This window comes from Girardinichthys multiradiatus, chromosome 7, assembly GCF_021462225.1.
Source record: "Girardinichthys multiradiatus isolate DD_20200921_A chromosome 7, DD_fGirMul_XY1, whole genome shotgun sequence".
Taxonomy (NCBI): Eukaryota; Metazoa; Chordata; class Actinopteri; order Cyprinodontiformes; family Goodeidae; genus Girardinichthys; species Girardinichthys multiradiatus.
This window is the reverse complement of record NC_061800.1, coordinates 17,461,789-17,489,094: the sequence shown is the minus strand read 5'-3', so window position 1 is coordinate 17,489,094 and position 27,306 is coordinate 17,461,789. Positions and strand designations below refer to the sequence as shown.

The window sequence follows — 27,306 nt, the reverse complement described above, 5'->3', positions numbered from 1 at the left end:
GTTATTTTTTTTATCCATGGACCTGATTTTTGTGCTCGTGACTTCATTGTAAATCTATAAAAATATTAATGCATTATATATGGTTAGTGGCAATTATTGCAATTTGTAATCAGTAGGAATGATCTTATTCTCATTAGCCGAAAACAGTGATTTCTATGCATGCATCACCCAAGGAAACTTCAGTCGCAATACAGGTATTGAATATCTTGTTTAAAGCTAACTTCTACATATTGTATTAAAATTGTATGCAATACACTACCTAATTGTCACGTGTAAGGAAAAAGATACATGGTTTTCACATTTTTAACAAATAAACAGTGGTGAGCATGTATTTGTTTTCAGCCCTCCTGTATCAATACATTGTAGAGACACCTGTGGCCACACCTACAGATGCAAGTCTTTTGGGGTATGTCTCTATCGCATGTCTCTATCAGCTTTACATGTAGAGCAGGAAATATTTTCTTGTTATTCTTGGCAACGAAGCTCAAGCACTGTCAGATTAGATGCATGTTGACTGAACAGCAATTTTCAAATCTTATTCTAAGCTGTACTAAAGTGTGGACTTTGACTGGACTGATTATATATATATATATATATACATACATACATACATACAGGGGTTGGACAATGAAATTGAAACACCTGTCATTTTAGTGTGGGAGGTTTCATGGCTAAATTGGACCAGCCTGGTAGCCAGTCTTCATTGATTGCACATTGCACCAGTAAGAGCAGAGTGTGAAGGTTCAATTAGCAGGGTAAGAGCACAGTTTTGCTCAAAATATTGAAATGCACACAACATTATGGGTGACATACCAGAGTTCAAAAGAGGACTAATTGTTGGTGCACGTCTTGCTGGCGCATCTGTGACCAAGACAGCAAGTCTTTGTGATGTATCAAGAGCCACAGTATCCAGGGTAATGTCAGCATACCACCAAGAAGGATGAACCACATCCAACAGGATTAACTGTGGACGCAAGAGGAATCTGTCTGAAAGGGATGTTCGGGTGCTAACCCGGATTGTATCCAAAAAACATAAAACCACGTCTGCCCAAATCACGGCAGAATTAAATGTGCACCTCAACTCTCCTGTTTCCACCAGAACTGTCCGTCGGGAGCTCCACAGGGTCAATATACACGGCCAGGCTGCTATAGCCAAACCTTTGGTCACTCATGCCAATGCCATGCGTCGGTTTCAATGGTGCAAGGAGAACAAATCTTGGGATGTGGACGATGTGAAACATGTATTGTTCTCTGATGAGTCCACCTTTACTGTTTTCCCCACATCCGGGAGAGTTACGGTGTGGAGAAGCCCCAAAGAAGCGTACCACCCAGACTGTTGCATGCCCAGAGTGAAGCATGGGGGTGGATCAGTGATGGTTTGGGCTGCCATATCATGGCATTCCCTTGACCCAATACTTGTGCTAGATGGGGACGTCACTGCCAAGGACTACCGAACCATTCTTGAGGACCATGTGCATCCAATGGTTCAAACATTGTATCCTGAATGCGGTGCCGTGTATCAGGATGACAATGCACCAATACACACAGCAAGACTGGTGAAAGATTGGTTTGATGTACATGAAAGTGAAGTTGAACATCTCCCATGGCCTGCACAGTCACCAGATCTAAATATTATTGAGCCACTTTGGGGTGTTTTGGAGGAGCGAGTCAGGAAACGTTTTCCTCCACCAGTATCACGTAGTGACCTGGCCACTATCCTGCAAAAAGAATGGCTTAAAATCCCTCTGACCACTGTGCAGGACTTGTATATGTCATTCCCCAGACGAATTGACGCTGTATTGGCCGCAAATGGAGGCCCTACACCATACTAATAAATTATTGTGGTCTAAAACCAGGTGTTTCAGTTTCATTGTCCAACCCCTGTATATATATATATATATATATATATATATACAGTACAGACCAGAAGTTTGGACACACCTTCTCATTCAAAGAGTTGTCTTTATTTTCATGACTATGAATATTGTAGTTTCACACTGAAGGCATCAAAACTATGAATTAAAACATGTGGAATTATATACTGAACAAAAAAAGTGTGAAACAACTGAAAATATGTCTTATATTCTAGGTTCTTCAAAGGAACCATCTTTTGCTTTGATTACTGCTCCACACACTCTTGGCATTCTGTTGATGAGCTTCAAGAGGTAGTCACCTGAAATGGTTTTCACTTCACAGGTGTGACCTGTCAGGTTTAATAAGTGGGATTTCAAGCCTTATAAATGGGGATGGGACCATCAGTTGTGTTGTGCAGGAGGTGGATACAGTACACAGCTGATAGTCCTACTGAATTAGAATTTGTATTATGGCAAGAAAAAAGCAGCTAAGTAAAGAAAAACGAGTGGCCATCATTACTTTAAGAAATGAAGGTCAGTCAATCCGAACAATTGGGAAAACTTTGAAAGTGTCCCCAAGTGCAGTCGCAAAAACCATCAAGCGCTACAAAGAAACTGGCTCACATGAGGACCGCCCCAGGAAAGGAAGACCAAGAGTCACCTCTGCTGCGGACGATAAGTTTATCCAAGTCACCACCCTCAGAAATCGCAGGTTAACAGCAGCTCAGATTAGAGAACAGGTCAATGCCACACAGAGTTCTAGCAGCAGACACATCTCTAGAACAACCGTTAAGAGGAGACTGTGTGAATCAGGCCTTCATGGTAAAATAGCTGCTAGGAAACCACTGCTGAGGAGAGGCAACAAGCAGAAGAGACTTGTTTGGGCTAAAGAACACAAGGAATGGACATTAGACCAGTGGAAATCTGTGCTTTGATCTGATGAGTCCAAGATTGAGATCTTTGGTTCCAACCACCGTGTCTTTGTGCGGCACAGAAGAGGTGAACAGATGGACTCTACGTGCCTGGTTCCCACCGTGAAGCATGGAGGAGGTGGTGTGATGGTGTGGGGTTGCTTTGCTGGTGACACTGTTGGGGATTTATTCAAAATTGAAGGCATACTGAACCAGCATGGCTACCACAGCATCTTGCAGCAGCATGCTATTCCATCTGGTTTGCGTATAATTTAATTACCCTGACCCGGAGCAACTGTCTGTTGAATTAACTGAAAAGAAACAGATCATCAAGTAGTATAAGGACCTAACAGAGTGGCAGAGAAGATTATATATATATATATATACAGTACACATGAGGACCGCCTCGGTACAGGCAGGCCAGGAACAGACTTACAAAAGAGATCAAAGCAGCCAAGAGAAGCTACAGTGAGAAGCTGAAGAACAGCCTTTCTACTGGTGACACTTCAGCTGTATGGACTGGTCTGAGAAACCTGACTGCCTACAGGAGCCCCCCCACCCATCCTGAACAGAGTCGTCTCCTGGCCAACTGTCTGAATGGCTTCTACTGCAGAAGCCATTCACACCTCAAATCATCTCCTCCACATCCCATTCAGGAACAAATTTAACCCGTAAAACAACCAAACCCCTACCTTCAGATCCTCTGACTGCACTAAAGATCTCCGAGGAAGATGTAAATAGGATCTTTCAGCGCATGAAAACAAAGAAAGCTGTTGGACCTGATAACGTCTCCCCATCATGCCTGAAAGCCTGTGAAAATCAACTCGCCCCGATCTTCACAAGGATCTTCCACAAGTGACTGGAGAAATGTGAGGTCCCCTCCTGCCTCAAACGATCCACCATCATCCCGGTTCGCAAGAAACCCACCATCGTAGGATTAAATGACTACAGGCCTGTAGCCCTGACGTCTGTGGTCATGAAATCCTTTGAGCGGCTGGTGTTGAAGCACCTGAAAGACATCACAGGCCCCCTGCTGGACCCCCTGCAGTTTGCTTACCGAGCAAACAGGTCGGCAGATGATGCTGTTAACTTAGGTCTACACTTCATCCAGCAACACCTCGACCACCCAGGGACGTACGCCAGGATCCTGTTTGTAGACTTCAGCTCGGCCTTCAACACCATCATACCAGACATCCTCCACCAGAAGCTCACCAGGTCAACGTCCCAGCCTCCACCTGTCAGCTTCCTGACGGACCGACAGCAGCAGGTGAGACTGGGGAGCATCTTCTCCCGATCCAGATCAATAAGTACTGGTGCCCCCCAGGGGTGTGTTCTATCCCCACTCCTCTTCTCCCTGTACACAAATGACTGCACCTCATCGGACTCGTCCGTGAAACTCCTTAAGTTTGCAGATGACACCACTGTCATTGGACTGATCCAGGATGGTGATGAGTCTGCATACAGACAGCAGGTGGATTGGCTGGTCCACTGGTGCTGTCAGAACTACCTTGAACTGAACCCACTCAAGACTGTGGAAATGGTGGTGGACTTGCAGAGAACACCACCCCAATACACCCCCCTCACCATCCTCAACAACACTATCGGCCATGGACCACTTCAGGTTCTTAGGAACCACCATCTCTGAGGACCTGAGATGGTCTTCACACATAGACACTGTTCGAAAGAAGGCCCAGCAGAGACTGTACTTCCTGAGGCAACTCAAGAAGTTCAACCTTCCACAGGAGCTGTTGGTCATCTTCTACACTGCCATCATTCAATCTGTCCTGTCTTCATCCATCTCAGTGTGGTTTGGCTCATCCACAAAACAGGACAGGTGCAGACTGCAACGAATAATCAGGACTGCAGAGAGAATAATCAGAGCTGACCTTCCCTCCATCCAGGACTTATACAGGTCAAGGGTCAGGAAAAGAGCTGCTAAAATCTCTGCAGACCCCACACACCCTGCACATAAACTGTTTAGAGTTTTACCTTCAGGCCGCCGCTACAGAGCACTGTTCACTAAAACCAGCCGCCACAGAGACAGTTTCTTCCCCCAGGCTGTTTCTCTGTTGAACATTCAATAAAGTACAAAACAACAGCATACAGATGTTGCAAATGCACCTTTTTATTATATGTGTGTATATTTGTACATTGTAAATTTGTATATTCTTTAATGCAAAAACAAAACCAAAGAGCAAAGTGTACCGGAGTCAAATTCCTTGTTTGTATGTACGAACTTGGCAATAAAGCTGATTCTGATATATATATTTTAGATTGCTTAAAGTAGCAGCTTTTTGCTGTGATGGCTGAAATATTAACCTTAGGCCGTCTCTCAATGAACTTGCGGGAAGTTTAAATACTCTTTGGAAAACCATTTCAGGTGGATGAGATACAATAAAAAGTTGACACCTTAACTAAACTGAATAAATATAATTGAGATCAGGGATGTTGTTGAGTCAGACAACAAACAGAAAGAACGTCTTTGTTCTGCATGATAGCTGACCCCTCCAGTCAAATACAATCCTCTATTTATGACACTTGGACTTGTTGATATTAACTAGTAATTTAAGGTTTTCTGTATAGGAATTACACTAGATGTTATGTCAGTTTAGTTTGTCCTCATTGCAATGTTTCTCTAATTACAGTGCTGATAAGAACTATATTGTGACATTCTGTTAAATTATTAACAATACAGCAGGTAAGAATTCAAGTGCACAGGTGCAAGACAGAAAGCCTGACTCATTACCTGAATGTGAGGACAGTGAGCGGTCGGTAGGATTTGTGGCTGGAGTTGCTACTCAGATTACTTCCCCAAAAGTCATTTCTCCAGATGTTGCTCAAAGGTGTTGCTGACTTCAGGTCCTACAATGCAAAGACAAATAAAATAAAAATAGTTTCTAGCAACACTCATGACACATAACAGCAACATTTGCAATCCAGCAGAACCATCATGTTAAGTGTGGGTTTTAAAAAGAGGAAAACTGACCTTGTTGTTGACAATTGCTTCAGAATCATCAAACACAAATTCTCCGTCATAACTGTTAATGAAGCACAGGAGCGCCAACACGGCGACGGTGACCTTGGCTTGGACTGGACCAAGCTTTGGCAGCGGGATGTGGCGATCCCAGTAAACTTCGCTCAGTGCCATAATTCATGGGCTCTTTGTTCATTCTGTCACCATCATCTCCCTGGGACCAAGAGGATGGGTGCAAGCAGAGTCACAGCAGCTATAACAAGTCACCTGCTATGAATGCTCTTCAAATACTTCTAACCGATGCACAAAGTAAACTCAGCCTTTCAACCTATTATGCATTCATACCTTGTCTTTGCAGAGACAGGCTCTGACAGGTCACAGTGTTTTGTTTCACCCTCATGTTAGCTTCGCTGCCAGCGAGATGACGAATGAACGTCTCACTGCAGCTTCCTACACAGCCGCAGCTGTGCAAAACCAGTTTGTTGCGAATGGTAGAGTTACGCTGCCGATGCTTCTTGACGGTCTTAAGTCAAGGGTACCTTAATATATCTGCAAGCTAATAGTGCTAAATTTAGCACGTCCTTATTAGCAGGTGCTACGTCCGTTAGAGCACGTCATAAAACTTGCCACATACGCGGACACAACTTGAGTATTGCTCGATAGGTATTTAGTCAAAAACAGGGATAATTAGTCATTAGAAATATTCCGGGAAAGATTCAGCTGGAGAGCTCTCAGCTGTAAACAAATACACACGTTCAAGATACAAAACTTCCTCTTCAGCGTAGACGTCACGTGTTCAATTTCAGCCAATTATTTGCCGCAAATGAAGTACGTGGGAGGACGTCGTCTGCAGAAGAGCAAATAAACGTGCACGTGTGATTTAAATGAATAAATATTTAGAAAATGAAATTACTTCAAAAATAATTACCGTTATTTAAAGGTAAAGGTTCAAAAAGATGACAAGGCGCTTATCAAAGATTAGAAGACGAATATGCAGACTGAGATTTAAAAAAAGTCAACAAAGTGAAAAAAAACATCCAAATTATAAATCTGGGACGACAACCATACAGACACTCCCCCAACCCCTTCAACCTCTGCAGCAATGTTGACAGCACTCATACATTCTATTTACTGAAATAAATAAATAAATATTCAATTTTTTTCAGTATGAACTGAATGTATATATTTATTAAGAAAATTATATAATTTTGGTAATAAATATATACATTGAATATTTATTAATAGAACGAAGCCTCTTCTAAAGAGGATGCAAAAGAAAGAACATGTGTGGTGAGGAGTACAGAGACAAGTATGTCTTGCCTACAGTCAAGCATGGTTTGGGGTTGCATGATTGCTGCCGGCAGTGGGGAGCTGCAGTTCATTGAGGGAACCATGAATGCCAGCATGTACTGTGACATACTAAAGTATTCCATCCCTTTGGAAACTGGGCAGCAGGGCAGTTTTCCAATATGATAACAACCCCAAACACATTCCCAAGATGACCACTGCCTTGCTAAAGAAACTGAGAGTAAAGGGTGCTAGAGTGGCCGAGCATGTCTCCAGACCCAAACACTATTAAGCATCTGTGGAGCATCCACCAGTTCCATGGTGTCGTCAGGGAGGAGTGGAAGAGGATTCCAGTGGCATCCTGTGAAGCGCTGATGAGCTCCATTTCCAAAAGAGTTAACACATTTTGACACTATGGGCAAAATTTGGACATTTTCACTTAGGGTTGTACTCAGATACTGTATGTGCAATTGCAGGCTTATTCTTTACATGGTTAGGCCCCTAAAACATACTTATTCACACTGAAATGTGATATCACTGCATTGATTTTTTGGTTTCTGTTTTATTGTTTTGTTTCCCTTTTTTTCGTACTTTAATTTTCCTATTTTTATTTTTACTTTAGTAGTTTATTTGAAAGTTATTAGCCTAGTTAAAGAGTTAGTTAATTAAAGTATTTTACCTGGAAGTTAAAATATTTTGTAAATAAATTCTTGTACTTTGGAGATAATTTGTGTTTATTCTGTATATGTGTGTAGTGGTTGCTGTTTGAGAAGAGTGCGATTTCAGTCCTTCATCTATTATTCTATGATACCACACCTCACCAGGCAGGTATTTATAGAGCAATAACTGACAGAGACTGAGAGCTGTTTGGCTATTAATTCCTCATATTCATTTTGATTCAAATTATTAACTTTGTTAATAATTGGTTTCGACACTTATTAATAGTTATTCATAGCCAAACAAAGCTATTGTTGCACAACAGGCTCTCACTGCAGCTAGAAGGGACTGCTGTTTGAGGACTCGGCTGCCTGTGAGTGGGACAAGAGAGGGAGAGTTTTTATTTGATAAGGATTCTGTTCTGTTCCACTTTGTTGACAGTTAAATAATGTAAAAAAAAAATCTGGCATTTTTCTTTATTTTAGGCATGTTGGTAAATTTCTCAAAAGTGTTGTATATTGTAAAACAAATAACCTAAACTGAAAGAGTGCTAGAAGAACTTTTAAATAAAACCAATATCATTTGTCTAGGTTAAACAGCCAGACAACTAAAACATTTTAACAGTTGTAATTCTGGGTAAGTTTATGTCCCCTCAATTTACATTTATATTTACATTTGTGATCCAAAACCACAAAAAATTGCTTGATATGAAATGTTTATTTTGTCATGAACTGTTCAACAAATTATCTGTGGCTTGTTCAGCCTTTTTAGTGGTCACAATAAATGTAAGTTAACTGAATTGCACATAAATGGCCTTTTATCAAGAAAAATAGTCACAATTGTTGCTTTACAATATATTTTCTCTGAAAGCAGCAACAGAGAATATTCTCCTTTGAAACAAAATGACATGCATTATTTTTCAAATGAGACATTGTTGTTAAATCCTGAAGATAATCTGTTACTTCCAATGAGGAAATAATTCCTAGGCAGAGCATAAGGACTATTTTTGTCAATGGATTTTGTTCTTCAAATAAATCAAATAAGTTGTTAACTGGAATGGAAAAAACACATAACTAATTCATTTCTGGGTATACTTGCTTTACATAATTATAGAAAAGTCTTGAAACTTATATCTGGTATCGCAAATACAAGGTATATTTTAGGCGATGGTGCAAACAGTAGCATAATTGTCAATAAAGCAACTGGAACACAAATACCGGCAGCAGACTCGCTGATAGTAATGGACCAATTTGTTTCCTCTAACAAAAAATGTGCCACACTGTGATTTTTCTGTACAGTTACCCCTAGTCATTTGTAGTTTGAGAAAACACAGCAGCTTTGAAAAAAACGCCCTTCCACAGTTGTAGAAGATCTTATTAGTTGGAATGTATTACAAGGTTTATGTGAAAGAAAAATCACATAATGGGACCCTATACCAGCTTAAAGGCATTGAACAAGATAGTAATTTCAAGCTAACTTTAAGTTTCCTCATGTGTTGTGCAAGTAAAACATAGTTATGTTTTATTTTGTCTTGAAACCCTTTGCAATTTTAGTTAGATGATTTCACATGCACCAGCAGAAAAGTCATATTTATAAAGTCTTTTTTTTAAAATCTTGAATATTGTTAAGGTGTTGCCATTCATACATTTCAGACTGAATAAAAAAATGAAACGAGTAATGTCTCTAAGAGTTAGGTGTTGAGGCTGTGGAGAGCCCATGGCAGACTGTGGGATTTTGTGCTCCATTTCACCTGTCATTGCTTAGGGAAGACAAGGAATCTCCCTAATGGTCAGAGCCAGGGGCCTGGAGGGGGAAAAGATGTTCTGGGGCACATTCTCAGACCTTCTCAAGGATGGTTAGAGAACGAAACACTTATTCAACACGAAAGCGCACATAATTAAAGCTATGCTTCATAACATCACTCTTGGGATGTGATCAGACAATTTTTATGAGTGCTACCAGTTTGGTGAAGCTTTAAGGATATATTAAGATCATTGAAGAGGATCAAGGTTTACCTCAGCTTCTCTTGAATCTGTCTTGTTATCATTTCGCTTGATATTAAAATGCTGTCAGATGTGTATTCTTTTCTGTATCAAGGCACATGGATATTTTGGCTGGAGCATTTAGGAACCCCAGAATTGGCTAATTACCAACACATGCAAAATGCATGAAGTATGGATTTTATTCCCTGGATCTCAACCCATGTAAGTCAGCTGGTATTAATTTTATTAGCATCACTTCCAGTGGAATGGTGAGGGTGGGTCAGAGGGTATAATAACGAGGTGGTGTGTCATACTGCCTTTGAAACCTCCAGTTGCCCAACTCCAGGGAGACAGGGCTGCCAATGGAGACCAGTGTCACAGAGGGTCGACTGTTTTTCTGATGACGCTGAAGGTGACAGACATTGATTGTGTGCAGTCTCACACAGAATCACAGGAGAGGGGAAAGGTCAGGTTCAAATGGCATGAAAGTGAATAAAATGACGAAGCATCATGCAACATTATGGGATAAATGATACAGCCTGCATGTGTTTTTCATCATTAACTATTGGCTACAGTTGCTGCTGTTTTTGCTTTTCTCTGATGACAATTGGCGACACCCACGGGAAAACCTGCAAAGTGTTGTTTATTAATGAACTGTTGACTAATTACATCTACGTTTGGAGAGTGCAGTGTAAAAGTGTTGATAATCCTTGATGTTTTCCACATTTTATACATTACCATCACAAACTTCAGTCTATTTCGTTAAGAGTTTGTGTGGTAGATCAACAAAAAGAAGTGCATAATATTAAAATGGAAAGAAAAAGATAAAAGCTTTTATAAAAAAATGAACAAATGAAAATTGTGATATGCTTAATCCTCTATAACTACCTTTCACTGTAAGTATAGCTCCAGTTATTTTGGTGTGTTTCTACCAGCAAATATTTAGCCTATTTGTTTTTGCAAAATAGCTGAAGCTCAGTCTAACTAGATGAAGAGCGCCTCCTAGCCTCGATTTCTAGGACGATAAATGCTATAAATTCCCAAATGGATTTTGACTTTAACTAAGCCTAAACCATTTCATTGTAGCTCTGCCTGTATGTTTGGGGTCTCTTTTCCTGCTTGAAGGTGAACCTTTTCCTGTCTTTAATAGGTTTTCTCTGACTAATGCCCTCATTGCTTGGGATGCAGTTGTTCTCTATTTTTTATGATAGATTGAACAGTACAGTGAGTTGTTCAAATCTTGGAAAATTGTTCAATAACCCCTGCCTACTTCATTACCTAACCCTGTTCTATGACCTAACAGAGAGGACCAAGGACAGACAGGTTGGAATGTGCTTGGTTCTCTCTTATTCTTTTGAGGGGAGATGATAGATGGGTTAGAAGGTGAGATTCCAGGTGAGTTTGTATTCCAAGAAAGAGTCAAAGATCTTGAGGTTTGCACTGGAGAGCTGAATCCCAAAACATCTAGGGAGCACAAAGAGAGAGTTGGAATTAACAAAGAGTAATTTTTTCACTGAGAAGAGCAATTAGGAGGCTTGATTACCTCAACCAAAATGTATGCTCAGGCATTGGAGTTCTGTAGTTGAATCCCAAAAATTCTGTATGTAATGAGCAGATCAGCTACAGGTGTGCAGCTCACAACAGAAGACCATCTCCAGAGGGTAGAGTGCTGCGTAGGTAAGGAAGGAGGGAGAGAGATAATAACAAACACCTCCAGGAATATGACAGCTGTTTGTTCTGTAATCTGCTCTAACTGCACTCATTTTGAATTTAAATTACACACAAGATCTTGTTTATGCTGACACCACTCAGTTGTGTCACATTTCATTCATGGAAATCAGATTTTATTTATGGGTATCAAAGGAGACTGAATCCAAATTCACATCATGTTTTTCACATTTTTATTATTTAAATCCCCCATTATTTAAAACCCCCAAATTAAACCCCGTATATGTTATGATCCACACCTGTTTCGTGTTTTCTGTTAATTACACTCTGTTTCATCTCATTTGTATTTAAGTTCCTGTTGTCAGCTCCCTTGTCGCTTGAATCTTCCATTGGTCTGTGTGTTTCTCTGGCCATGCTCAGTGTCCTGTTGTCTCTTGAGTTCCATGAGCTTGTGGCTTCATTTATTATTAAAATAAAGGCTACTATGCTGTATCATCACTCAAGTCTGCATCTTGGTCCGTCTCCAACTACTGAACTTATGACTGTATCCTTTTCCTTCCACTTCCCAATGTGCACTACTCAGTGCTGGTTCATCATGTAAAAGTCCATTAAAATACATTAAAGTTTATGATTGTAAAATGACAAAGTATAGAAAAGACAAAGCAATGCTATGAATGCTTTTGCAAAGCAATGTATAAATCAAAACCTGCATGGTGTAGTCTTTAGGGTCAAATCAAGCACTATTCTTTCAGGAAATTCTCTATGCCATAAATGTTTCCTTAATTGCCAAGTGATACTGAAAAGCAACAGCTTCACTGCCAGGAAAATTTATTTAATAGCACATCACAAGATAGGTTAAATGCATGCTCTTTAAACAGCTATAAACCTCATTATTACAAATATAACATCAGTCAGTCATGTGGAGCAGGACAATGCATAACATCATGCAGATACACATCTGTGATTGCAGGTCATTTTGGTTTCAGCCTTGGAACTGTCTCATGGATGCCATTTTCCAGTCTCTTTCTTAGTGTTGAATCATAAGTCATGTTGTTCCCGGTTCTTTTGTGACCTCCTGGGAGTCCTCAATGCCCTCTTGGAGTAATTTTAGCAGGCCGGCCAACTCTGGAAAGGTTCACTACTGATCAATGTTTTCTTCATTTATGGATAATGACTCTTCCTGTGCTCCGCATTGATAATTGGCAAACATTTTTGGGAAAACCTAGTCTGATCCGGAGAGACAGCATCCATCCCACTTTCAATGGAGCAGTTCTTCTTTCTAAGACACTATTAGTTTAATTTATTAGTTCGTCAAAACTCTGAACTTGTTCTGTTAGATCTCAGTGCTGCATTTGATACTGTTGATCACAATATTTTCTTAGAAAGGCTGGAACATGCTGTAGGGATCAGGGGAACAGCACTAGGCTGGTTTAAATCTTATTTGTCTGACAGATTCCAGTTTGTTCATGTAAATGATAATTAATCTTCAAAATCCAGTGGTTGGGCCAATTCTCTTTACTACACTGCTCAAAAAAATAAAGGGAACACTCAAATAACACATCCTAGATCTGAATGAATAAAATATTCTCATTGAATACTTTGTTCTGTACAAAGTTGAATGTGCTGACAACAAATTCACACAAAACTCATCAATGGAAATCAAATGTATTAACCAATGGAGGCCTGGATTTGGAGTCACACACAAAATTAAAGTGGAAAAACACACTACAGGCTGATCCAACTTTGATGTAATGTCCTTAAAACAAGTCAAAATGAGGCTCAGTATTGTGTGTGGCCTCCACGTGCCTGTATGACCTCCCTACAACACCTGGACATGCTCCTGATGAGACGGTGGATGGTCTCCTGAGGGATCACTTCCCAGACCTGGACTAAAGCATCCACCAACTTCTGGACAGTCTGTGGTGCAACGTGACGTTGGTGGATGGAGCAAGACATGATGTCCCAGATGTGCTCAATCGGATTCAGGTCTGGGGAATTTGCCGGGCCAGTCCATAGCTTCAATGTCTTCATCTTGCAGGAACTGCTGACACACTCCAGCCACATGAGGTCTAGCATTGTCCTGCATTAGGAGGAACCCAGGGCCAACCTCACCAGCATATGGTCTCACAAGGGGTCTGAGGATCTCATCTCGGTACCTAATGGCAGTCCAAAGAAATGCCACCCCACACCATTACTGACCCACTGCCAAACCGGTCATGCTGAAGGATGTTGCAGGCAGCAGATCGCTCTCCACAGTGTCTCCAGACTCTGTCACGTCTGCTCAGTGCGATCCTGCTTTCATCTGTGAAGACCACAGGGCGCCAGTGGCGAATTTGCCAATCCTGGTGTTCTCTGGCAAATGCCAAGCGTTCTGCATGGTGTTGGGCTGTGAGCACAACCCCCATTTGTGGACCTCGAGCCCTCATACCATCCTCATGGAGTCGGTTTCTAACCGTTTGTGCAGACACATGCACATTTGTGGCATGCTGAAGGTCATTTTGTAGGGCTCTGGCAGTGCTCCTCCTGTTCCTCCTTGCACAAAGGCGGAGGTAGCGGTCCTGATGCTGGGTTGTTGCCCTCCTATGGCTTCTTCCATGTCTCCTGGGGTACTGGCCTGTCTCCTGGTAGCGCCTCCAGGCTCTGGACACTACGCTGACAGACACAGCAAACCTTCTTGCCTCAGCTCGCATTGATGTGCCATCCTGGATGAGCTGCACTACCTGAGCCACTTGTGTGGGTTGTAGAGTCCATCTCATGCTACCACAAGTGTGAAAGCACCACAAATATTCAAAAGTGACCAAAACATCAGCCAGAAAGCATAGGTACTGAGAAGTGGTCTGTGGTCCCTACCTGCAGAACCACTCCTTTATTGAGTGTGTCTTGCTAATCGCCAAAGATTTCCCCCTGTTGTCTATTCCATTTGCACAACAGCTGTGAAATTGATTGTCAATCAGTGTTGCTTCCTAAGTGGACAGTTTGATTTTGCAGAAGTTTGATTTACTTGGAGTTATTTTGTGTTGTTTAAGTGTTCCCTTTATTTTTTTAGCAGTGTATATATGCTTCCAAAAGGTAAAAGTATCAGGCAGCATGGGATACATTTTCACTGTTATGCTGATGATACTCAGCCTTATTTATCTATGAATCCTGATGAGTCCAACCAGTTAGACTACAGGCATGTCTATAAGACATAAAAACTTGGATGACTCTAAATTTTCTGCCTAAAATTAAGACAAGACAGAAGTTGTCGTCTTTGGACCTTGGTCAATCAATTAATTTTGGACGGCACTAACTGAGCTCTGGTAATGAAGTAAAAAACCTTGGTGTTTTTTCTAACCAGGAAATGTCATTTAAATCCCATATTAAAGAAGTTTCTAGGATTTCCTTCTTTCACCTCCAGAAAATTGCCAAAATTTGAAATATCCTCCCCACCTTGAACCGCCACCTTAATGTGGTGGAGGAGTTTGAATGCTCGAATGATCCTAGAGGCCATGTTGTCTGGTGCTTAAATGCCCCTGGTAGGGTCTCCCATGGCAAACAGGCTCTGGGAGACGGGTCAGACCAAGAGCGGTTCAAGATGCCTTCTTGAAGACCACACCTGACGTCACCCGGTACGGCACAGCCGGGGTCCCACCCTGGAGCCAGGCCTGGGGTCGGAACTCGTCGGAGAGCACCTGGTAGCCGGATTGCTCCTCGCGGGACCCCCCAGTGGGCCCAAGCACGGGGAACCATGAGAGACTGGTGTAAAGAGGATCGGGCAGCGGACGAAGGTGGAGACCTCAACAGCCCGATCTCCGGATGCTTGGGCTGGCTCTAGGGACATGGAATGTCACATCGCTGGGGGGGAAAGAGCCTGAGCTTGTGTGGGAGGTCGAGAGATATTGACTAAAAATAGTCGGGCTCGCCTCCACACACAGCATGGGCTCTGGAACCCAGCTCTTATAGAGAGGCTGGACTCTCTTCTACTCTGGAGTGGCCTGTGGGGAGAGGCGGCGAGCTGGTGGGTTTGCTTGTTGCCCCCCAGCTCAGCCGTCTTGTGTTGGGATTTACCCCAGTCCCTTGTGGTGCCCTGAGGGGGGTACTCCAGGAGTATGGGGGAGTCGGGAGCCCTTTATTAGGGGCCATTTGGTCTCTGTACAAGCGGAGCAGGAGTTTGGTCCGCATTGCTGGCACTAAGTCAGACCTGTTCCCGGTTCATGTTGGACTCCGGCAGGGCTGCCCTTTGTCACCGGTCCTGTTCATAACTTTTATGGACAGGATTTCTAGGCGCAGCCAAGGGCCGGAGGGGGTCTGGTTTGAGGACCAGTGGATTTTGTCTCTTCTTTTTGCAGATGACGTGGTCCTGCTGTCTCCCTCTAGCCAAGACCTACAGCATGCACTGGGGTGGTTCCCAGCCGAGTGTGAATCGCCCCATCAGCTGGGATGAAGATCAGCTCCTCCAAGTCCGAGGCCATGGTTCTTGACTGGAAAAGGGTGGCTTATCCTCTTCAGGTTGGAGGGGAGTTCCTGCCTCAAGTGGAGGAATTCAAGTATCTTGGTGTCTTGTTTACGAATGAGGGGAGAATGGAGTGGGAGATCAACAGACTGATCGATGCGGCTGCCGCAGTAATGGGAACGCTGTGTCGGTCGTTGTGGTGAAGAGAGGTGAGCTGAAAAGCGAAGCTCTTGATTTATCGGTCGGTCTACGTTCCTACCCTCCTACCCTGCTGAAAAACTAGTCCTTGCATTTGTTACTTCAAGGCTGGACTATTGTAATTCTTTACTATCAGGATGTCCACAAAATGCAGTTAAAAGCCTTCAGTTGATACAAAATGCTGCAGCAAGAGTTCTGATGAAAATTAAAAAGAGAGATCATATTTCTCCTATTTTAGCTTCCCTTCATTGGCTCCCTGTTAAATCCAGAATATAATTTAAAATTCTCCTCCTCACATATAAAGCCCTTAATGATCTAGCTCCATCATACATCAGAGATCTGATTGTTCCATATATTCCTAACAGAGCACTTTGTTCTCAGACAACAGGTTTGCTGATGGTTCCTCTAAAAGTAGAATGGGAGACAGATCCTTTAGTTATCAGGCTCCTCTCCTGTGGAACCAGTTCCCAGTATTAGTCCGTGAGGCAGACACCCTGTCTACTTTTAAGGCTAGGCTTAAAACTTTCCTTTTTGATAAAGCTTATAGTTAGAGTGCCTTAGGTGACCCTGAATTATATCTGTAATTATGCTGCTATAGGCTTAGACTGCTGGAGAACATAATGACCACTTTCACTCTCTCTGCTACACTCACACTACTCTCCAATTTTGTGTTATTTGCCGTTATTTCTGCTTTTAACTCTATGTTCTCTCTCTGTTCTTTCTCTTTCTAGAAGCTACATCTGACCTGGCTCTGTGTTTAGCTGTGGCACCTTCCTGGAGGGGAACATCGACCAAGCTGCTGCTGCCAACAACTTAAAGTTCACCTTATACAGATGATACACGTCCTGTCTTTCAGTGTTTAACCCTGTCTCTCCTAGACATAGCTACTGGGTGAGCTTCTACTGTGACTAACTGTATGTGCTCTCTTTCATACTCTAGACTTGAAAACTGGCTCAGAGTTAATCTGCTTAGCTGTCTTTCTCTCATAGATGAAGCCACCAAAAGAGCTATAACCATTAATGTTTTACTTTTCTTTCCTATAGAAAGTACTCCTGGATCAGTGCTTCTTTGTTCTCTTTGTGTCTCTGCTCTGTTCTCTCAAACCCCCAGTCGGTTGTGGCAGATGGCCGCTCACACTGAGTCTGGTTCTGCTGGAGGTTTCTTCCTGTTCAAAAGGGAGTTTTTTTTATCAGGCCGGATAACTGCCTGAACTGAAAAAAAGTTCAGTTCTACTTCAAAAATGATTGACTAAGGCAAAATGGTAACATAAAAAAAAACATTAGCTACAATTGTTTTATTAGAATCTTTGGTACTTGAACCACGTGAGTTATTTTGCACACTAAATAGTATCAGGCCCACAGTTTTACTAATTTGCTCGTATAGTGCACATTTGCATTGGCTGTAATTCTTCTTCAGCTCATATGAAATGAATTTCTTGTTCCGTTTGCTAACAACAGTCTAGATTCCCTCCTCCCTGCTCTCCAAAGTGTTTCAGCAAAATGTTACTATTTTTGTGAAGTCACCAAAGGTGAAACAGGCATTTACAGCAAAGGTGAGTGAAGTTTAATTGACTTTAAACCAGGTTCTGAGTAATCACTTGTCTAAAACATCTTTAAAAGAGACTACCCATTTTGTATGCCTCACCTTTCCTGATCAGACGTTTCTTAACATCACAAGCTCCAAACTTATCCTTAAAGACAATACTGATCTGACGAAGCTGAAATGCTTGTTTTTGAAATATTTACCTCAAAGGTGCTGATTCCAAATCCTCACATAACTGAGTCGAGCCTCCAGGACTCAACATCGAAAATCAAATGCTTTTTAAATACCTCCACACGCTTCATCAGAGGCCTCTGTTTTTAAAAGGTCATACAAAGATCCACCAGCCAACCTATATTTAAAATTTGCTAATATGCTTTGCCATTTGTCACAAACAGCCACATGAAATCAAGTGAACATTTCCAAATAAGTAAAGGGGTTTTTGAACTAAATTTTTATGCTGTATAAAATGCTATTTCACACTGATAGTGTGTAATTTTAGTCTTGTTTCTTTCTTCTCATTATTTAGGAAATGTACTTTGAAGTTTTATGAACTTGATAACTCCATTAAGGACTTGAAAATGTATATTCTAATCAGATGTTGGTGATACTTAGGATTGAGGGCCATTGAATTTGTTAAGAACCAGAAGAACAAATGAGGAATATACATGCAATTAATCAATTAATGATAAAGATCATTATCAAATGACATTGTTTTAAATTATTAGCAATTTGTTAATTAGGAGTGAATAGATATCTGTAAATACTGATAGCATATTTTGTCTTAATGTGTCATGTTTTTTTTCTTATTTATGTAATGATACATAGTACACTTTAGAAAATAATTGCTCTTACGTGGTTATTTAATGTCTAGAGGGTCTTTTTTCATTCACTAGTTGAAAAAAAATACTTTATTAGATAGCTATTAAATCATTGGTTATCAATAAGAGTAACAATACATCCAGCTTATGAGAACACGGTAAACCTTTAGCAATATTTGGGGGAAAACAAAAAATGTCAAGTTGTTGTTTTCTAAAATTACATACTGTGCTTTAAAGAACCAAAAGGAGCCCTTTTAGCAAAGGCCAATATTGGCAGTGTTGTCATAATGCCTTGAAATCCTTGATATCGTCTCTTTTACTCTGTCACCATGTCATTTTCCTTTTCAACTTCAGTTCATACATATACTCTTCATAAATGCTGCCATATAAATGATTTAAAAATAGCTCAGGCTTCCCGAATGCTTTTGTAACCAAGTGTTGTTGACTAGACTGACAGGTTTCATTTATTTTTTAACCGTCAACACAACATGGCAACTCAAGAACTACTTCCTTTATTACTTCAAACTAAGAATGTAAATATAGGTACAAGAGAATGCCAATAGATCAGGATAAGTTGTAATGGTGTATGAAAGAAGGCTTGGGGGACAAAGTGCCTTGCCAGCAACATAGTTGGCCATCAGCTGAACGAGTGAGTACGCATGGAATGTGCTGTGCTTAGATACAGAGGCTGTGCCTGTTAGCTTAGCACGTTTTAGAGCAGTGTTACAGACTGCATTATTAAAAGCTGAATATGCAACTGCAAGTAAAAGACTGCTATATTTTTGTTTTTGAGAAAGTGGCATAAAGTGTGAAACCTTTAACCCAAGACTGTGGTGCCTATATCTGAAACAGTGATGTGGAGAGGAACGCCGCTGTCCATCAGCCGTGATAGCAGTTGGTTTCCAAGGAGACTTGACACAGGGTGGTGGAGACAAACTACTGACCATGGTATCTCAAATATTGCTTGGGCAAGGCTTCCTGATGTTTGGCTGTCAAGAGTTGTGACAGGAGCAGCTCCCCTTCAAAGTATGCTATATTGTCATATAATTTAGCAAATTTTACTCCCATTATAATTATTTTTTTTCTGCAGGTTATTAGAGGTTGACCTAAAAGAAAAACAGTACCACCCAGCACTTTTTTATTACTTAGAAGAAACTAACATATATTTCATTAGATATATTTTTACTCTGCTCTATTATTTGTTTCATTTCAACAGTCTCAGTTGACACGGCCTTCTCAAATAAACATTTGCTGACATCCACATATTGAAGATTATGCTAAACAAAAAGGAAATGGGCACAAGGAATGATACTGCTTTCAAAAGTTTCTCATAATACATGCTGGCTGTGGTATAATTTGAGTTTATACTTTCAATATTTAAAATATTGTTGCTAGTGGGGAATCATTCATTTGGGCAAACAGTTAAATAAAAAGCAGCTGGACTGTTAGAGACACAGCCAATGGACTAGTAAAGAAATATTCTTACATGCAACATGCACAGACTCTTCCACTGAGTGTAAGTGCAAAAACCTACACCCAACATCTTTTTTTTCTAGAAGAGAAACATCCATTCAGTCAAGTCCGTTGACAGCGAACTATCTACACTTTAATTAGCTGTGAAAGCTAACAGTAATACGCTCCTTGTCAGATTGCTGTGACCTGCACGAGAAGAATCTCTTCACAGAGTAGGTTCAGGAGAATAACTTGCAATAATGAGGGGAAACACAGCAGGCAGGAGCAAAACAACTATCACTTAAAAAGCCACAACGGTGGCTAATATCCATTTTCCAGAAAAAAAGCAAAGAGATGACACATTATAATAATTATGCATTAGTGCAAAGTAAGCATCTTGAGGTATCCCAGCATAAGGGGTCTCTTAAAGAAAATGTGTGACAGGTTGTTTCTGGTGAAAAGTTCCTGTATGTCAGAGAAAATATTATTATCCTATGCAGGAAAAGAAATTTGTCATTGCAATTCCTTCTATTTTAAACCGTCCTGTTTGGGCATGTTACGCTGACTTATCCCTCAGCATTGTTGTCACATTTAGGGCTTGCCAATGGAGAGACTTTTTTCTTTTAAAGAACCATACAAATGTCACTTTGACATATCTGTAGATCTTCCAGTTCTAATTATTTGCTAATAAGATTTCTGTTTGTGTCCCTGATATCATTTCGTTACCCTTCAGTCTTGTTAGTTATGGTGAAAGCATATTCATAATTTATTGTAAAGTGCCTTGAGATGATATGTGTTGCGAATTGGTGCTATATAAACAAACTGAACTGAAATGAAGTGAATATATTATTCAGTCTTAAGTACCTTATTACGATCATATAATTTGGTTTTTCATACAGCTCTCCTTATTACTGAGCTGAATTCTGGATCTGCCTGAGTGTGTCTTTTTAGATGTTTTGTTCTCCACATGAAGCTAAAGTACAACCGGGGAAACCGATGGTTTGCTATCATGGAAGCTTTCACATCAAGAAGCAAACCCATAGGATACTGACATTCCTCACCCCAGCCATCATCAAACAACTGCTCGGAGAGACATCTATTCATAGCTGAATTTGAGCTGACAACATTTATGCGTGGATTTTCTTGAACAGTTACTAGGTTTTGGTTTAAATGTCCCATGTCGCTGATCTGGAGATTTCAGTGACTCGCAAATATTCGCACCCCTTGAACTGTTTCTTATTCTGCCAAAATTACTACCACAATCTCCAATGTATTTTATTGGGATTTAATGTGATCATCATGTGTCATAATCTTAAAGTGGTAAGAAAATGATCACAGTTTAGCAATAGAAATCTGACAAATGCGTTGTGCATTTGGATTCAGACCATATGAATCAATGCTATACAGGACCACCTTTTGCTGCGATCACATCAAATCCTTTGAGTTATGTCTCCACCATATTTGTACATCAAGAGGTGGATTTTTTTGCCCATTCTTCTTTGCAAAAGATCATTCAGTTTAGATGGAGAGCATCTGTGAACATCCCATGATATGAAACTGTCCCAGACTGAAGTCTCTTGCAGCTTCTAACAGGGTATTTTTTTAAATTGTTCTTGTATTTGTCTGCATTCTTTTTATTATTATCAATGACCTTTTAAGTCTCTGCTGAAGAAAAGCATTTCCTCAACAGAATGCATTCACTCCCATGGCATTTTCAGAGTAATGTGCAGGATTTATAAATTTTTCACCACACAGTGATTTGCATGAGGCCAAAACGTTTTATTTTGGTCTCATCAACAACTCAACATTTTTTTTTACTACCAGAGACATAAAGGTTAGATTTGAGGAGTGCACAACTAATAGTTGTTTCAGCAGATTCTCACACCAGAGTTTAGAAAGCGCTGGAAAACAGGCCGATTATGATAGGTCACACAGTCAATAGCTGGACCTAAAATCCTTTTGTTTGTTCTAAATATTCTGACTATTTTTAATTATGCTTGTTAGGACCCTATGCTTTAAATGTACAGCTGTAATCGCTTTGGGGTTTTTCTAACTGTGCTTTTTATCTTCTAGTCATGCCAGAAATCTGACCAGCGGATAAAACCCATTCCCTCGATTGTAATTCCCTAGAAAGTGTCACTGTTTTCCATGTTGGTGTTCCATTCTGAACCAGCTGTTTAGTATAGGTATCTAAATATGATCATTTTACTAAAGACAGTAAATAAAAACCTTTTAGGCTTGACTGAGCTGCGGAGTATAAAAAGACTGAATCAAAATTTCAGAAGCAGTGGTCTGGCATTCTGTTTTATCTGACTTTAATTGGAGAGAGGTACCTTTCAAGCATTTGCTTTTTATTTCAACCATTGTGAAACTGCACACTAAGTGCCCTTCAAACCATGAAGCCTGTTAATAATCTTGAAGTAATCAACTCCATCAAAGCCCATGGTAGGGATCAGCAAAATAACATTGTAAATTCACCATACTCTGTAGGAATGTTAAAGAGAGCGGTGCCTGTTAAAAGTTTTGCTTGAAGATGGTTTTATGTTATCTAACAGAGTGTGGATGTCCTGCAAAGATACTACTGAATAGGAGGACTAGGTGTGCAAAAGATGTGGATCGCTGGGAAATTTTGTTACTGCCATCATTATTACAGCATATTGCAAACATACTCATACCCTTTGCACTTCTTTCTCATTTTGTTGTGTTAAAACCAGAAAGGTCACTGTGTTTTACTGTGATAGGACAACACAAAATAGTGTACAAATGCGAAGTGAAACGAAAATCCAGCCATAAGAAGTTTCCTAATTCCAGCACCAAATTCAAGTCCACATGTGTGTAATTTATTCACAATAACCTTATTCCATGCGATGGTGAGGTAGTATTGATTGTGGGTGTAACGTCTAATAAGATAGCAGAAGCTGCAGTTAAGTTCTTTGTTTTGGTAGCTAATCCTATGTAGTGAGCTGTATTTTAAGATAACTGGCAGTTTATCTTAATTCATCCTTTTTTTGTCTGCTTAAAGCTTTGCGAGGCTCTGTAATGTTTCTGCGTAGGACGCCCGTTTAATGTTTTGAGGCTTGTTTTTAAAATGGTTCTGGTGTTGCACTCGCAGGCTCAAATTACCAAAGCTGGCATTCTCACATTACATCTTAGCTGTAATTTGTCCACAAATGAAACTCCCCCTGAAGTTATCCAGCACCTCTTCAGACAAAGATCAAGTCTTGTCAAATTTCATCAGCTTGACCAAATACATCTACAGGTGTCTGTAGCACTGGCTCACAATGTGATGGAGCCATCATAACACATCACGGATGGAGTGTTAGAGTGGCAGCACCCAGCCAGTCTACTGTAGGCCTCTGGGCCTGGCGATGGGATTGAACTGGATCACCCGCTTGATGCCAGAAGTGTTTCTCTCAATGCATGGGAAAACATTTTGCTTCATATAACAAGGGTCAGGATTTCAACCAGGGCGATGGATGGATTGAGAGGCCGGGGGGGTGGACCTCGCTGTGCGGTTTAAACATTTGTTTTGTACTCCAGCCCCTGCTGTTGCCCTCTTCCTGGCGTTGCTCACAGAAGCGTTCTGCCAAAAAACCCTCTTGTCGCATCGGTACCTCAGGCCACTTTGTGATTGACACTCTGTCATATTGTCTTATGACAGCGCTGGAGGAGAGAGAGTTCAGCGGAGTAATGCTTGGAAGTGGCTGGGGACTTGCACACAGACACCCACATGGTTGCGCATACGTACACATGCCCCCGGCGAAGCATGCAGGCTCACACAAATACAGTATACAGAAACACACCCTGAGGAGCTCCAACACACACCAGCTGTGTAACAGAACTACATCTCTGCCTTGACGTACTACTGTGTGCATGGACTGACACACACTCTAGAGGCAGTATCCGTCCAACCCAAGGGACGGTTCACACAGGGCCACAGATGTTTTTCACATCATGTACGTCGCATTCCTGAGGAAGGGCTATTTTAGGCAGCGGGGCGCATGAAATCAACTCTACACTAATTCCTCAACAAGCATCAGTTTCTATAGCCAGAGGTAGCAACAGGCCCTTTTAATGCTATTCATTACCCAAGGGATTCAGTACGACTCTAACATCTTTGTTATGTGTATAATGGAGATGTAAGTCAACAGAAAGGCCTAAAATAGATTAAAGGCAGTCAAAGGAAGTTCAATGTTATTCTTCACTTTGTTCCAAAGCTAATACGATGTGAGGCTCAAGGAAGGATGAATTAATGCCTTTCAGGTTGCACTGTGAGAAAATCTTTGAGAATAAACACAGTTTCCCAAGTGGCAAGAACATCCACTAAATATGTATATGTATAAACTCTTATGCAACTGTCCTGAAGCGGTCCCAGGTATTTTTCCTGGTCCTGATCACAGCATTTGTCCCTACGGACAAAGAATTTCCACTCCCCAAGAACTGCTGAGAACATATTGAAGATTAATTCACTTCAGTATGTTTGGAGGAGCTTAGATGGCTTTATAGTCTGATAAATTCAGCTGCTTATTATTTGTTCAATAAGGCACTCATACACTATTTATAGTGTACTGAACTTTCATCTCCAGAGGGTCAGGCTGTTTTTAAGCGTGTAAGAAATGGTGCAATCACAGCAAAAGTAACATACTCTGACCTGAAGCAGTAGCACACTGTAAATGTGGAATCCTTCATCCTTATACTCTTTGCAAAAATACCTTCTTCACATCTAAACCCATGTAAAACAAAATTTTAAATATGCCAAATATACATAGCAAGACAGGAAAAAGTGCATTGTGTGTAATAAAACATTTAATCTGGACCCAAATTTGACCATGTTCTTTTTATTTCCTTGCCTTTTTGCCTTTTATTTCTGAATTCCCTCACCTTGTGCAAATGCATTTAGAAATAAAACATCACAAAATGTTTTGTACTACCTGTACTGTTATTAATGACTGTGGTCTTCTGTGAAAGCTTAAAGAATGGAAAATATCCGCGACAAAACAATTTGACATGATTTATTTCATGGCTTGCATTTTGAATTTGCTCAGTATTCAGACATGTCTTTAGAAAAATATATAAAACGTTTGCAGTATGAGAATAATACGTTATCCCTATTTATTAACACAATGCAACAACTGTGCCACATTTGACAGTAAACATAAAACAAATCTATATCAAACTGACTTTTTGATCCTGCATTTGGACTTAGTGATTAGTAGTTCCTGAAAAGGTAATATCCTGACCAGAGATCTGACTTTTCTAGACTTCCTGCCAAGAGCAAATGTTCAGCCTTCAGGCCAAAGTAATTGTCCGAGCCATTACATGCCAATATCCTGCTAAGCAATGACACACTTCTCTATCAACAGACAACTTTTGGAAACAGCTGTGAACATCTGCCACAAACATTTTAAATATGAATTCGCTTTAACATCCATTTACCTTGAAACATCACAGTGTGATCCTGCACTAAAATACATCAAATTTATGATTTGTCGCAAGCCTCAGTCATCGTCAGAGGCTGTTATGGACAGGTTGGTATTACAGTTTATCTAAGCAGAGGAGACAGCTGTAACCATCTCTGTAAATGGAACTCGCAGCAAGCCACTGCCAACAGTGGGCCACCAATGTTTGTCCATATGGGCACGACCTTTTCAGAGGCCAGGGCAGGGCAGGCATGCCAGTGACAGCTGAGCAAGGATGATAATGTGTCAAGCCACAGTACATGTCAGAAAAGCCAACATGCATCTGACAGCCGGATGACATTGTACCTGAAGCTAAAAAGAATTGGACAAGTTCAGAGAAGTTAGGTGTGATAATGTTGAAATATGTTTGTGTCAGGTATTCTTTTGGTTTTGCCCTAATTTAGGTAGTAAGCATTTGTAGTTATGTTCTTCTGACTTCAAGCACAGAACCACTTTCAAGGTCAAACCAGTATTTCGAAGAAACACCGTTTATTGTGAAATGGAAGGAAAAGGATATGATTTTTACTAATTAAAATCTAAAATGTGGTGTGTTGAATGCTGCTTTACTCTGATACCCCCATTCTAAAACCCAGTGCGACCATTTTCCTTCAGAAGTCACATAATTATTAAATGTCTCCACAGGTTAGTAATTTAATCTCAGTATAAATCCAATTGTTCTGTGAAGGCCACAGAGGTTAGTAAGAGAACATTAGTGAACAAACAGCATCACAAAGACCAAGGAACATAGAAAGCAGGTCAGGGAGAAAGTTGGGTAGATGTTTAAAGTAGGGTTAGGTTATATTCAAAGGTGTGGACATCTCACAGAGCTTTGTGAAAGAGTATGTCACTCCTGCAAGTCTTGTTTTCAGTTTGCCACAAGCTGTGCAGGGAACACAGTAAACATACAAGAATGTGCTTTGATCAGGTCACTGAGCTTTTGGTCATAAGTGCAAAAGACTATGTGTGGCAGTAAACTAATAATACATTACCCTGAACACAGCATCCCCACGGTGATGTATGGTGGTGGCAGCATGGTGTTGTGGTTTCTTGAGCAGGGACAGGGAAGCTGGTCAGAGTTGATGGGAGATTAGATGAAGCTACATACTGGGCATCCTTGGAGGAAAACCTGTTAGAGCATGCAAAAGACTTGTGACTAGGAAAGGTTCCGCTTTTAGCAAGACAATCACTCTCAGTGTTAAGTCAAAGCTACAGTCAAATTGGATTAAGTGTGGTCCATGGGGCATTTGAGGCCCTCAGTCTGCTATTGGCTGGCCTCTGCCTACAATTCAAGAATGATACAAATGTTGCCTGCCAACACAGACAATTGACTCAGACGAACACATTAATAAATGTTTGGGGTTGAGATTACCACAAGCAAATTAAAATCTTTTCAGTCTAATCATGCCTTTTGCTTTGAGTTTAATTGCAAAGAGGACCAAAATCAGACATGGGTTCATTCATTTATTAAACTTGGATAAATACAGCAAGTCGGAAAGAATGACCCATTTATCTAGCTCTTGATGCTGATAGCCCAAGAAAACAGAAAACATACTCAAAAAACTCAAACAATCTATGAATTTGTACACCTTTTGTTTAATAAGTCAAACACACATGATCCTTTTTTTGGATCTACCTTGATTTACAAATCTCTTTACTGCAAAATACTAAATACTTTGCTCATTTCATTAGAATATTTTATGTTTAGTTTTTTAGTTGAACAAGTAAAAATGAAAAATCTCAAACCAAAATTGTTTATTTTTAATGTTAAACAAGCTTTTTATTTCTTTGGCCAAGTACAAACAATTTGATGATTTTGGCCCACAGAGCAGAAAAGTATGGACACAAATGATTTAGATCAAAGCATATTCAGAAATTAGAATGGCACAGTCAAAGTCCCGACCTAAATTTGATTAAGAATCTAAAGTAAGACTTGAAAATGTATTTTTGAAAGATGTTCTACATTGAATTTGACTGGGCTGGAGCCATATAGCTAAGAAAAATGAATGAAAAATGGATCTCAAACTTCAATCGCTGCTTTTACACAGCTGAACCAAATGGGTGAATCTGACTGGG

The 27,306-nt window shown here is 40.5% G+C and overlaps 1 protein-coding gene and 1 long non-coding RNA gene across 4 annotated transcripts in view; both read right to left on the bottom strand.

Moving 5' to 3' along the window:
• Positions 1-6,531, bottom strand: part of tmtc4 (transmembrane O-mannosyltransferase targeting cadherins 4) — a 29,958-nt gene extending 23,427 nt beyond the window's left edge. Inside the window, exons 1-3 of one of the 3 annotated variants that reach the window (XM_047370672.1) lie at positions 6,084-6,531; positions 5,751-5,952; positions 5,511-5,626 (exon numbers count right to left, since the gene is read on the bottom strand). In XM_047370672.1, coding sequence (XP_047226628.1) covers positions 5,511-5,626; positions 5,751-5,912 — 278 coding nt within the window. In that variant the 5' untranslated portion in view covers positions 5,913-5,952; positions 6,084-6,531. Of the gene's footprint in view, positions 1-5,510; positions 5,627-5,750 lie in introns of all 3 variants that reach the window. The other 2 variants (XM_047370670.1, XM_047370671.1) reach the window with 2 other exon arrangements.
• Positions 6,532-10,916: 4,385 nt separating this feature from the next.
• LOC124871041 lies at positions 10,917-26,345 on the bottom strand. Its single transcript, XR_007038934.1, has 3 exons — positions 26,223-26,345; positions 11,208-11,333; positions 10,917-11,128 (listed from the first exon to the last, which is right to left on the bottom strand). It is a non-coding gene; the product is annotated as an uncharacterized LOC124871041 (long non-coding RNA).
• Between the last annotated feature and the right edge of the window lie 961 nt (positions 26,346-27,306).